Source organism: Cyprinus carpio, chromosome B25, assembly GCF_018340385.1.
Source record: "Cyprinus carpio isolate SPL01 chromosome B25, ASM1834038v1, whole genome shotgun sequence".
Classification (NCBI taxonomy): Eukaryota; Metazoa; Chordata; class Actinopteri; order Cypriniformes; family Cyprinidae; genus Cyprinus; species Cyprinus carpio.
Genome location: NC_056621.1, coordinates 13,870,057 through 13,882,669, shown reverse-complemented (window position 1 = coordinate 13,882,669; position 12,613 = coordinate 13,870,057). Strand labels below are relative to the sequence as shown.

At 38.1% G+C, this 12,613-nt stretch overlaps 2 protein-coding genes across 3 annotated transcripts; one reads left to right on the top strand and one right to left on the bottom strand.

Moving 5' to 3' along the window:
- The first annotated feature begins 1,335 nt into the window (after nucleotides 1-1,335).
- On the top strand, nucleotides 1,336-3,698 carry tmem60 (transmembrane protein 60). Of its 2 annotated transcripts, XM_019113601.2 has the most exons (3): nucleotides 1,336-1,478; nucleotides 2,215-2,667; nucleotides 2,824-3,698. In XM_019113601.2, exon 2 carries the CDS (start codon nucleotides 2,252-2,254, stop codon nucleotides 2,654-2,656), a length of 405 nt encoding a protein of 134 aa, XP_018969146.1. In that variant the 5' UTR covers nucleotides 1,336-1,478; nucleotides 2,215-2,251; the 3' UTR covers nucleotides 2,657-2,667; nucleotides 2,824-3,698. The 2 variants fall into 2 exon arrangements, with proteins under 2 accessions (XP_018969146.1, XP_018969145.1); XM_019113600.2 differs by having other exon boundaries at nucleotides 2,215-3,698.
- Nucleotides 3,699-3,728: 30 nt separating this feature from the next.
- fgl2b (fibrinogen-like 2b) lies at nucleotides 3,729-9,578 on the bottom strand. Its single transcript, XM_019113586.2, has 2 exons — nucleotides 5,570-9,578; nucleotides 3,729-4,749 (listed from the first exon to the last, which is right to left on the bottom strand). Exons 1-2 carry the CDS (start codon nucleotides 9,378-9,380, stop codon nucleotides 4,046-4,048), a joined length of 4,515 nt encoding a protein of 1,504 aa, XP_018969131.2. The 5' UTR covers nucleotides 9,381-9,578; the 3' UTR covers nucleotides 3,729-4,045.
- Nucleotides 9,579-12,613: the final 3,035 nt, after the last annotated feature.

Sequence of the window (12,613 nt, the reverse complement as noted above, 5' to 3'; positions counted from 1 at the left end):
AGCATTCCAGGTGTGTGTGCAGTCTGAAACATCTTCATAAAAAGCTCTCTATTCACTCATGTGGTGGCAACAGGCTGCAGAATCAGACTGACCCAATTAAAACAGCGTCCTCAGCTCAGGCCCTCAAGGCAGCTTGCAGTTGTGTGGTTTCACTGATAAGCAACACAGAGCAAAGAAGCCGCTGTATTATTACCTGGCTTTTGTGCTGCCACCCCCTTAAGGCCTCAGTAATGGCAGCCACAACAGGACATTTGCAAAGGGTAATAAGCTCATTAACCGATTCAGTATGGATGTGGCTTTTTGTGTGCTATCAATGCACCCGGCACCTTCTTGTCTGGACCCTAAAGGCTATTTTAGAAAACAGGTAATTGTAATAGTATATTGCAAATTAGTGGATTCTGATGGTTATCTCGGGTGTGGAATCAACCTGAGAGAAATCTGAAAAGTTTTCTTTCGTTCCAAAGGTTGAGAAAACTTCTGTACTTTCATGGCAATTATAGTGCAAGAAAAATGACAAATGTTGCAAGCAAAATATTGGGATAATGATTCATGTATATTCTTTTAACGGCAGATTCATCTTTAGAGCCTCACTATGAGGAGCAGTTTGCATGTAATGCCACCTAAAGCTCAACATAATGAAACAGCTCCATCTTGAGGCTGAATAAACATATCAAGGGTGCTTATAGTAACATTTTTACATTTCAAACCATTTTTTTTACCACTCTCCTGATTAATTGTTTTTTATTTTATTTTTGTATTTTTTTGGAAGGAAAATGACAGAACCCCTTAGTTACCAGATGGACATGCCAGCTAAAAAGGATAGTTCAGTCAAAAATCTAAATTAATTCATGTAGACCTACTCGCCCCTTGTGTTGTTCTAATGCCATATGCGCTTCTTTATATTTCACACCACAAATGGAGAAATTCAGTTAAGATGTATGTCTCGCTAGAGATTTTTTTTATTGCTTTTTAAAGATTTTTATTTATTATGATTTATTATGAAAGCTTTTTTTTTCTTCTTCTTCTTTTTTTAAAGACGTACAATGTCACAGAATGGTTCCATGCGACACGTGTCGTGTGTCCAAGTGTTCTGTGGGTATACAGTAGGTTTTAGTAAAAAAAAAAAAAAACAACTAAATTTAATGTAGTATGTGCCGTTTGTGCACTGCTGCACGTTCATGAGAAATCACAATTAAATAAGTAAATAAACGTGTGTAAATATCTGACCGTGTAAGTCACAATTAATCTTAAATTCTTTTGAACAATGTGCAATTAAACTGAATTTAATTGAATTCTTCCGTCTGTTTAACGCGCGTCCTCCAGTCCGGCAGAGAGCGCTGCGCGTGCATCAACTTAGTCCTTCAAAAGAGAAGTTGTTTTGAAAACGCCAGTGTTCAAATACACACAGTCCAGAAACAGCACATCGGCTTTTATTCATATAACTCTCTGACCAGAAGGCCAGCCGGGTTGTATCATCGGTAAGTTTTCCGTCAATGTGGTTTTCCCGTCGGTTTGCCTTCATAAACACACAAAGCAGTCCGGTCTGTAACGTTATATGCTAGTTTTGTGCTAGTAATGAATAGCTCTTTCATTTTAAGAACGTGTCAGGATAAAACAGTCAAGATAAAATATGGATAAATAAAAGAAATGTTCGCTTGTTATTGAGACCGAACATTTGTGTGTCTTGCATGTTAAATACAATTTGATGGGTAACGTTAGTTAAATGTGAGGCACTTACTGTAACTAAAACAATTTACATTTGAACAAATCGGCAATTGCAGTATGTAAAGATGTTAAAATGAATGATTTAATGTTCAACTAATATTATAACTAATATAACTCGAACGGCTCATAGTAAATATGCTACTATTTAGCCTAGTAAGTAAATACAATGCAGTTTACGTTAATACAGCTTATATTATCAACGTAACATCCAATGAAAAACTGATTTAAAAATTACAGTTTTTGTTTTTTCAGCTTATATTCCAATGAAAAACTGATTTAAAAATATATGTATATTATTTTTTATATTTATATTAATAGATTTTTGTTTATTATTTTTTATATTTATATTAATAGATTGTTAATTGTGTAATCTATTAGTACTAATATTATTAATTTAATAACATCTTACTACTTGAATTGTCTAGATAAAATTGATTGAATGTAAACTGAACTCATACTTCCCATGATAAATGTTTCTGTGTCTTTCAGATCGACTTAATGCTGTGCCCTTAGGCCAGCATTTCAAATGAACATGTCTCTTGCTCAAAGAGTCCTCCTGACATGGATCTTCACACTTATATTCCTTATTATGCTAGTCCTGAAGTTGGACGGGAAGATCTTTTGGAGCTGGTTCCTCATCTTCCTTCCTGTCTGGACCTTTGATCTTATTCTCCTCCTCATGCTCATTGTCAAAATGGCAGGCCGCTGCAGGCCGGGCTTTGACCCTCGCAACGGGGCGGAGAACTTGAAGAAGCGCGTGTGGTACCTCGTGGCCATGCTGCTTAAACTGGCATTTTGTCTGACGCTCTGTGCCAAATTAGATGGCCTAATGGACATCTTGGTGAGCTCGGTTTGCATCCCTCTGTGGGCACTGCTCATCGGAGCTATGGCGGAACTGGGCTACAACGTTTTCCACTTCAGAAGAGACTGAACATATGAACGGTATTCTTTGAAAGCCAGCAGAAGTCTTTACTGTATTCTTCAGGAATAAAGTTATCTTGAAAGTAGATGTTATTCACAAAGAAGGGAATATATAACGGACAATAAGAATGTACAGCTGTTTCGAGCTCTTTATCAGGAATTGCTTGTTTCTTTCAGGCTCAAGAGTGACTACGCTGAATAGCCTACGTTTCATGTTAACAGTGATGCAGGGAGGGTTACATATTTTGGCTCAGTGGTGAGTTTCCCCTCGGGGGACTGAAATGACTGATTGTGAATGTTGCTCAGAATATTTATTGCATTTTAGTGAAACACTGAGATCATTAGCGGCATACCATAATGGACATTTGAAAAATAAGCGTTAACGTGCTGCATACACACTGTTTGTTCAACCAGTACTGTAACACAACATGGTTTGCTTACAGAAAAGACATGCATTCTATAATAATGGTGTATATTTATGAATCTGCGTTTCTTTATTATACACTTATGTTTTGCTTTGCAGAACTTACATAATAAATGTTTACAAAATGTAATTTTAATTTTCTCCTGTGCAGAGTGTGTAAATAATAATAAAAAGTAATAACAGCATTCTTGTAATTAAAAGATACATGTTTATCTTCTTTATAACAAGTATGTTCAGTAAGTGCACAGTCATTATATTTACAAATGTTTCAAAGATCATGCGGAAAAGGTGTTACAATTCAGCAGGGAGCAAAATGAGTATTTCTAGAAGAAATTTAGCAATTTATTCATTAGTTAATTTTATGACCCTCTTTTTTTAACTGAAATTGACATTTCCTCTTAGAAAGAGTCGTCTGTCTTTTTGGGGTGTACATACATACAATGTTAGAAAATAACACTTATTGTTATTTCAAAATTCCTACAATGTACAATGAAAATAATTACAGATGCTTTTATTCAGCTGGTAAAATCCAGCTATTTGTATTTAAAAAAATAAAATAAAAATAAAAAAACAGGCATCTGAAATTCTGCAAATATCCATGTAAACATAGTCATGGATTGGCCCAGACTTACAAACATTTTAGTGTTTGTAAGTTAAAAAAAAATACAATATCATAGCATAATCTGTAAATAGCATGGTTTCATGTCTTATGCAATATTCAAAGCAACACAAGAGGCTCAATTGTGTATTCTATGTATTCTACTTATACATATGTGTACAGCTCAAAAAACAACAACAAAGATACAGAAACATTTATCAATGTTGATTCAAGTTCTGACACCACACACATTTTCTATTAATAAAGCAATAAACACAAGTAGCAATATACTTAAGGCACTTGCCTTTTTTCTACCATCTAACTTCAAAAGAGAGCTTAATTTTGGTTGGTAAATTTTAGAATTGGTGGGTATAATATTACTTGGCAAAGTTTTTAGGTCTAATCATCATTTTAACAGTCTTAAAAGATTGTCTCTCATTGGTTGGGTAATATTCCATTGTAATGTTGTGCCATGTACCCCAAAATATCCCATTACGTAGCCCTTTGTACTTAGATTGATAATATCTCCCATTTAAGTTTGCAGACATGCATGCATCAAACCACCAGCCTGAGCTGTAATAGGCCCCGCAGTTTCCAGAGGGATACTGGTCATTGTCTCTGTCCGGAGTGGTAAAGAGCTTCTGGTCGTGATTGTACTTCTTATTAAACTGCATGGCATTACCAGCTGTACCGGAGTAACCACCAATAGACAGGCGGTATTGTTGGCTTTCATTGGCCACGTAGAAGTGGTCATAATGAGCATATTCTTTGATACCCTCAGAGTCTTCGATTTCTATTCGCAATGACACGTTCTTCGCCTTTGTCAACAAGTGAATCTTGTCATTGCCAAGCCAAAACTCACCTATTAGTTTACCAAATCCATTCTTGTACTCGTCCCATGTACGATTGAAACTTGTGCTGCCATCAAAGCGATGCTGTATCAAAGTCCAGCCCCCTCCAGAAGACTCCATGTCACAGAAAACAGGAAACATGCTGCTCTTTGGCTGAGGCGTTACTCTATATACACCATTCCTTCGGGACTTCGTAATGTAATCAGCGCAGTCTTGTGCAGGTCCTTTTTCTGTGGTCAATAAAAACTGTTTTAGGTTACCTCATTCTTTGTTTATGAAAAATGCATTTACAATGTATAAACAGCCTAAATCTGCATGCTTAAACGTCTTGAGCATTTCTTTGCCATTGTTATCTTTCAACTAGAGAAGCTTTAAGGCACTTTTATTTGTAAAGCTACTTTGAAACCATATTTATTGTGGAAAGCCCAATACAAATAAATTCAATTGGGTTGAAATTGGAGCAATAAACGTTCAGCTGAAAATCTGGATCTTATGTATTTGTAAACGAATGCAGAGTACTGAACTTTTGTGTGCATTAATTATGCACTGCAAAAAAGACTTTGCCTTTGAGCCTTTCCTCAAGCTCAGCAAAGACACCACATCCTGATACATCAGACAAAAGAAGAGGCCTACAGCTGGTCCTCTTCACAAAAACCACAACATCTGCTAATCAGATGAGAATCTATATCCACTTATCCTTGATATGGAATCCTATCACACTATCAAGATAAATGTGGGGTCACAGAACGTGTTAAACCGATACGTTCATATTATATTATTTCCTGGGAATGATTATCTGGGTAGATTGTACCTGTAGTTATTTTTGGACGTGTCCCTGTTTGCACTCTGCTAAAATCTTGGGAATAATCTATACAAAGAGTCAAACTGACTTATCCCACTGTACTGTAAGCTTTGTGTCAAATAAACATGCACTGCTGCCATACTCTAAACACTCTGGAGGGATTTTTACAGTGTGAAGTCAATACTCCTTCAACTTGTTTCTTAAAAATAACCATTAACATGGGTTGTGTGTGTAAGAAAATTCCTCACCTCTTCCAGAGTCCACTGGGGGCCTGGTCTGGGCTGTAGACTGTTGGGTTGACGTAGTGTTACAATCGCTGTCACAGGTGCTGTGGATCTTGTTCTTTACTTGCTCTCTCCCTGTTACCTCATCACTGACTGCATGTGATCTGAACCCCTCAGCAGTGTCCTCGGGGCTCAGTGAGAACAGCTTTGAGCCTTTAATTTCTTCAACATTTGTAAGCGTTTCCAAAACAACTGGATCTGTGTACCTCTCTCCACTGTAACTTTGGGCAGTGTCCGCACTGTTTGGGTTAGATAATATCTCCCCAGAGTTTTCTACCACTCTGTCTTTATTAAATTGAATAAGTTCCAGTTCTCTTGTTGCTCCAATACTTTCAAAGCTTATGGGTGTTTCCCAACTATCGTTTTTAGCCATTTCAACATGTGTATTTGTCACTTTAATAATATTTTTTGGGCTGTCTTCATGGTTTGTGTCCATAAAAGATACTGTCGAGGTGGTAAATCGATTTGTTCCTGATTCCTTAGATGACTCTTTCTTTAAGGTTGGTGCAGTTGGTCCTTTCTTTCCATTGCTGATCTTGTCCACCTCAAATGGTTGTTGATTGCTGGTATCATCAGTTCCCAAATTAAAAATCTTGCTTTCTTTCCCACCAGTAGGTGAATTCGAGGCTCCACTTTGCAGATTGTTATGATCCTCTGTACTCCCATTCTCACTGTTGTCTCTAAGTTGGTCTTTACTTTGTTGAACCTTATCCAAATCTTGTACATTACTTGAATTTTGAGACTCTGGTTGTGATTGTGACTCTGTACTGTTGTTTTTTAACCATTTATTATCCAATACATTTGACCTCATTGCCAGCGGAATGGGTTTGATTTCTTCTGTTTGTTCTTGTTCTGTTGCACCAGTGGGACTGTAGAATTGAGTCACTGTGCTTACCTTTGTCTTGAAGCCTCTGGTTGTGTTTGGTTCAGTTTGAAAGTGTAACCTCCTTATATAGCTTGGTTTTATAATTCCAGAGCCATTTTTCCTGGTAATATTGGTATTTCTGACTGGGATTGACAGCTGCGAATGTACCCCAACACTTTTGTTTGCTGACATGTTGTCCATCACATTAGGTTGTCTTAGTTTGTTGACTCTGTGTGAAATCACAGTTGTAAGATGTCTATCGGGGTGTCTTAATGGGTTTGACATCACATGTCCACGTATCTTGCTGATGTTTTTCCTGCTGTTCTGAAATGGTCCCTTTCCAGCTGGAGCTTTGAGCGGAGTTACTGAAATTCTCCTTGTCCCCTGGCCTACTACTTGTGATTGAACCCTTCTGGTAATACTCACTGTACTATCAGTCAATTTACTCTTTACAGTTGGGACAAGGGTGGGCTTCACCAGATCTTTTTCCGGCAGGGTGGCTTTACCGTGGCTTGGTATGTCCTTCTTCATAGTACCTGCACTCTGTGAGTTGACCCCGATATGCTTATTTGCCCTTTCAATAAACGTTCCTAGCTGCATCTGATCTTTAAGATCTGGAGACAGTGGATTAACTGTACTTTCATTAAAAGTCCTGTCAGCCTTGTCCAAAACTGTGGAATCAATTTGTCTGTTGTTTGTTTCTATAATTGGATTTAGATATTTTACATTTTCCACCTGTATTCCTGGGAAAGTCAAGTCTTCTCTATCCACTTTGGAGCTAATCTCTTCCTCACTACTAATAACTACCAGACTTTCACTCAGTCCCATGTGCCTTTTTTCCTCTTTGACCATGTTTGGTTGTTCGCCTTGGTTCATAACAGTAGAGATTGACTTATTTGTGGCTATGTGTCTCACATCACCTTGGTTTTCTTTTCCCAGTTTTGTTGGAAGTTTTATAATCCCAGACTTGTTTACTTTTCTTAAATTGTCCTCCCTAACTTTAGTTACTTGGCTTGCATCTTTCAAGCCATGTCCGTCATCTGTTCTGGGACCAGAAAGCCTACTGATGTCTGATGTGTGTTTATTTTGGTCATCTGTTGACAGGGTCGGTCCACTGATTGCCCCAGGTTTTGTGTTTGCTATACGAGGACTTGCTTCCTTGACCCGCATAACTCCACCCCTTGCTGGGGATAATCCAGTCTCTTCTGGCTCAGGCTTGACCATCATGTCCCCAGATTGTGGATTGGTCTTTCCCACTAAAACTCGCCCTTCATTGAAAGTGCTGTCAGCCTTATCCAATTTTTTTAAATCAGTTTGTCTGTTATTAGTTTCTGTAATTGGATTTAGATATTTTTCATTTTCCACCTGTCTTTCTAGGAAAGTCAAGTCCTCTCTATTCAAATTGGAGCTAGTCTCTTCCTCACTACTAATAGCTACCAGACTTTCACTCAGTCCCATGTGCTTTTTTTCATCTTTAATCATGTTTGGCTGTTCAGCTTGGTTCATAACACTAGAGATTGACTTATTTGTGGCTATGTGACTCACATCACCGTGGTTTTCCTTCCTCAGATTTGTTGGGAGTCTTGTAATCACAGTCTTGTTTACTTTTCTTGAATTGTCCTCCATAATTTTAGCTACTTGGCTTGCAACGTTCAGGACATGTCCATCATCTGTTCTGGGACCAGAAACCGTACTGATGTCTTGATTGTTTTGGTCATCTGTTGATAGGGTTGGCCCAGTAAATACATTAGGTTTTGTGTTTGCCGTACGAGGACTTGTTTCCTTGACCCGCATAATGCCACTTCTCACTGGGGAAAATCCAGCCTCTTCTGGCTCAGGCTTGACCGTCATGTCTCCGGATTGTAGATTGTGGACCCTCACCAAGGCAGGGTTCTTCAGTCTGTCTTCATTGGTAACCTTGATAACTCTACTGTTTATGTAGGATCCCTTTGGCCTCAGTGATCCACCTGCTCCAGGAAACTTCACAACCCTTCTGTTGCCAGCTGATGTGCTTAAATCCATTATCTTAGTGTTAGCATCCCTTGAAATGCTGCTTAATCCATTCGAATCAGGCACATACTGCACTCTTCTTCTCGCCGTCAGGATGCCACTGATGTTCTTTACATGTCCATCTCTGAAAATGTTTGGCTGCTGTTTCCCATGGGTTGAGGATTGTACAGGGTCCTTTTTTCTAGGAAGGGCTGGTTCTATTAATACACTTTGCTTAGACTTCAGTTCCCTCTCTGACTCCTCAGGTGTAGGCGAGAGCACCTGTTTGACCTTGGATATGTCCTCAGGTGTCTCATCAAGTGAGGGGTTAAATATTTTTACTTCTCTGCTCACCTCAGACCTCTGATCTCTGGTGCCTTGGTTTGGAAAAATCCTTGGGGCAATGTTCCATTCCTGACTTTCCAAAATGGAATGATCAAGCCTCTTCACGCCATCCTTGATGGTTCCCTCACTTTCTGATGTGTCTCCTTGCAGTAAGGTTGAAGTTAAGATCCGGACCACTTGTTCTCCACTATGACTTTGTGTCTCCTTGATGCTGATGTTATGCCTTGGAATTTGAAGTCTTCTTTCCTTTTCCTCACCGTATTCTTTCTGTCCACTTCTCTGGATGCTATGTCTGTCCTTACATTCTTGGCAGTCCCTCCTTAGCTGGTTAACAACTTCCTTTAGGTCCTGCAGCTCTTTGGCCATATTCTCCAGCTCCCTAAAAGGCCTGGGAAGCTGGATGGAGAGAGGAGGGAGGGTAAGTTGATAAGGACACAAGTTCTCCTCGTCCCCGCAGTGCCCCAGGGGCTTCAGCGTTACCCATGAAGCAACGTCCTCGGAGGTCTCTGGGCAGATGTGACACACAGAAAATGCTAACAGGCTTCCCCATATGTAAAACACAGCAAGCCACATCATGTCCTGTATGGTGAGCAGGTCTGTTCAATGTGTCGAAGAGTGTGTGAGAGAGGATCAGGAAAGACTGGAGGACCACCTCCCTTTATAGAAGTATGAGAGGGGCGATACTCTGTGATGACTCAACAGAGGAGTGTGACAGCCTCCTAATAGTCAGCAAAGAATATACTCAATATTTATCTCATTACTGTGCCTTCTTTGCTCATTAGTAATGTAGTGATTATTGACAACACTGTGCATATACACATTAAAACCTGAGATTAATTAGTCTTTTGTTGTTGATGTTGTTTCCCCAGTTACAATTTCTAAAACTTCTTAAAGCAAGATAGCATTTAACATTGCATAATACATGCTATAGAGAATTTATATTTTATTTTGTCTTACTGTACTGGCAGTGAAAATCCGCTAGTGCAGTAAGATGCATTGAATAAAACATACAGAATTAATATCTTATCCAAATTAAATGTGTTTTAAGGACAAAATACTTCAGACAAAAACACTTTGATTTTTTTTGTAGAGTTGCAATCACCAAGATTCTATATAAACAGCCAACATGTCAGTTCTAAACATGTTTTGTTTTCCAGTGGTGTCCATAATACAATTTCTCTTATTTTTATTTATTGTTTAAAACATTTGATTGCATATTTTCTTGCAATACCGAACACACTCTCATGACAACTGGTAATAATTCATAGGAGATGGAAAAATTATACAATATTTTAAAATTTAGATCATGCAAACAGAGGTTAGGTTTTACTGGTCAGGTTTTTTTATTACAGTCATGGGTTTAGGTTTGGGTTGTACATTTTTGATTTTTGTTTTCAGGGTTTGTATTTCATTCATTCATAGGTTTTTGCAATCTCATAAAATTATTAAGACTTCACAAGTTGCAAAACCTGCTATTTTATGTATATACAGTGAAACAGCATGCACATTGCTTCTCATATATTAACATTATTTTAACCTTTTTAAGGGCTTCAGAACTGAGAAGCACAATATGATTTGTCAAAGTCATTTGTGTTGGCTGACTCTGACGTTTAATCGAAACCATCACACTTACAATCAATCCTTAATCTAGAACACAATGCGTTCTCTGCATATGTCAATTCCTTTCTCACATGTGCAGATATGCGTACGTGCGAGAATCATGATGGCAGCAGCTTCCCAACATCCTGCCAATAAAGCAGCATGTCCCACACACATAGACATATGCACACAAGCCACAGAAGATTCAGATATGTATTGTTACGCTAAAAGGCGACAAGGCATATTCAGACGGGACTATTTTTTCAAGCTATTTTTGTTTTTCTGCAACAAACAAATGACTGTTTTTCGGCTAACTCAGACATTCTATAAGAAGTCTAATCCCACCTGGACAGGAGTGCGTGATTGTGGTGTTTATATAGTGATTATGATATTGTCTTATATAAAATGTAATTGTGACACATATTCTGAAATATTGCTCTTTCCCATTCAAGATGACTACTTTACAAATAGCTGCCCAAGCATTACCATGTTGGTCAATTTAGCTGACTAAATTGTCTTAAGAAGATTTGGGGAATGGACAATGGACATTATCCACTTCAGCAATAACTCCTGTCCAAATTGGTACATGTAATTACAGACGTCCTTTGTTAACAATTGCAACTCAAATGTTGATTAGATCTGGCGACCCCACATCAAACTGAAAATGTCATTACGAGAAATGTTGTAACAACCATATAAACAATGGAGCCATAGTAGTCCAAGCATTAAGCAAGAGTGGAAAACGTTACGTCCAAGTGTTTTTAATATCAAGAAAATCCCTTCACCAATGTTTACAACGTCAACCTGTGTCCAAACAGAATTGATTGTCTTTAAAATACTGACTTCACTATTTTTTATAGCGCTCAGCAGTGGTTGTATTACAAGCCAACTCCCAGTTTTATTACCACATCAGAAAAGCCTTACCATTTATGGACAGGACTATTATTGTTTGGTGCCCCTTTTGATGTCACAGTCTGAAATCCTCTGGGATGGTTCAGCCCATCGGTGTCGTTGTCTGTGTAAACACTGAGATTTTTCCATAAACCATCTCACAGAAACATTTGACCCACCGGTGGGGTTCGAGTACCACATTAGCGACCGCTACTCCAACACATTTGCATGATGTGGTAGTGGTTATTATGTAATTGTGATAAAAGAACAGACAAGTGCACTCAGACTCTTTCTTTTTAAACAGTTATATAACACTAATGAGACAAATTCTGTGGGAAACCCAATGCAAGCGAGTTGGCTGCTTTTATCCAGATTTTAAACTGGAGTGGAGACATCTGGAGTTGATGGTTACAGTGCATCAACAACAGATAACGTCAAGACCGCTTGTTTGCATTACAAAAGCCTTGACTTCATTAAACCACTGGCTAATGCTTGCACAGATTCCTCTCATTGTTGCATGCAATGAAACGGGTGATGTCTTGACTTCAGGATTTTGTTTCTCAGTGATGAGTTTCTTGGCTTTAACTAAAACAGTTTGATTGTTAATTTGTTCAGGGTTTCAACTCAATGCACGAATGTCTTAAATTACTCTTAATTCTAATGATATATGCCAAATCAAATTTCGGGATCAGTAATGGTGTCAGACGTGCAGTATGAGACCACAGGATAGTAGAAAAAGTCAAAATGACACAATTTACATTTTTGGCCAAACTATTCCTTTAGAGGTCAGAAACTGATCTGTAGCAGTTCTAACAACAGGGTGTGTGAAAATAATTAAGTGTAAAAAGCTGCAAACATAAAACATAGGTAGAGCATTGCGTTAGCAGCGCAAAGGTTGTGGGTTCGATTCCCAGGGAACACGTTAGGTAAAAAATGTTAGCCTGAATGCACTGCAAGTCGCTTTGGATAAAAGCGTCTGCTAAATGCGTAAATGTAAATGTAAAACGTTGAGATTTTTTTATTATGATGTATTGTCTTTTTTAAGTTAGGTGTGATTTGTATAGATTGTGTCACATGTAGAGAATAGTGCATACAAATTAAAAAAAATATTTTCTGTTGCATTTCAGCTGAAAGGAAAAATGGCCACTGCCGCAAAATATATAACATGAAATCTCAAAATAAAACATTTAATGCTATATTGTAAATAGGGCTGCTAGAATTTCGAGAATATTTGTTTGTTTGTTTGTAAAGAAAATGGAAAAAGTTTTGTTAGCCACGCCCACTGTGAGATTTCATTGGTCCAGAGCTATTTTTTGTTT

What these genes read in the sequence shown, in the direction of transcription:
- fgl2b (XM_019113586.2), bottom strand. Translation starts at nt 9,380, where the DNA reads ATGATGTGGCTTGCTGTGTTTTACATATGGGGAAGCCTGTTAGCATTT. An exon ending in CCCAGTGGACTCTGGAAGAG is followed by an intron (nt 4,750 to 5,569) that starts GTGAGGAATTTT and finishes TATTGACCACAG; the next exon opens with AAAAAGGACCTGCACAAGAC.
- tmem60 (XM_019113601.2), top strand. Translation starts at nt 2,252, where the DNA reads ATGAACATGTCTCTTGCTCAAAGAGTCCTCCTGACATGGATCTTCACA.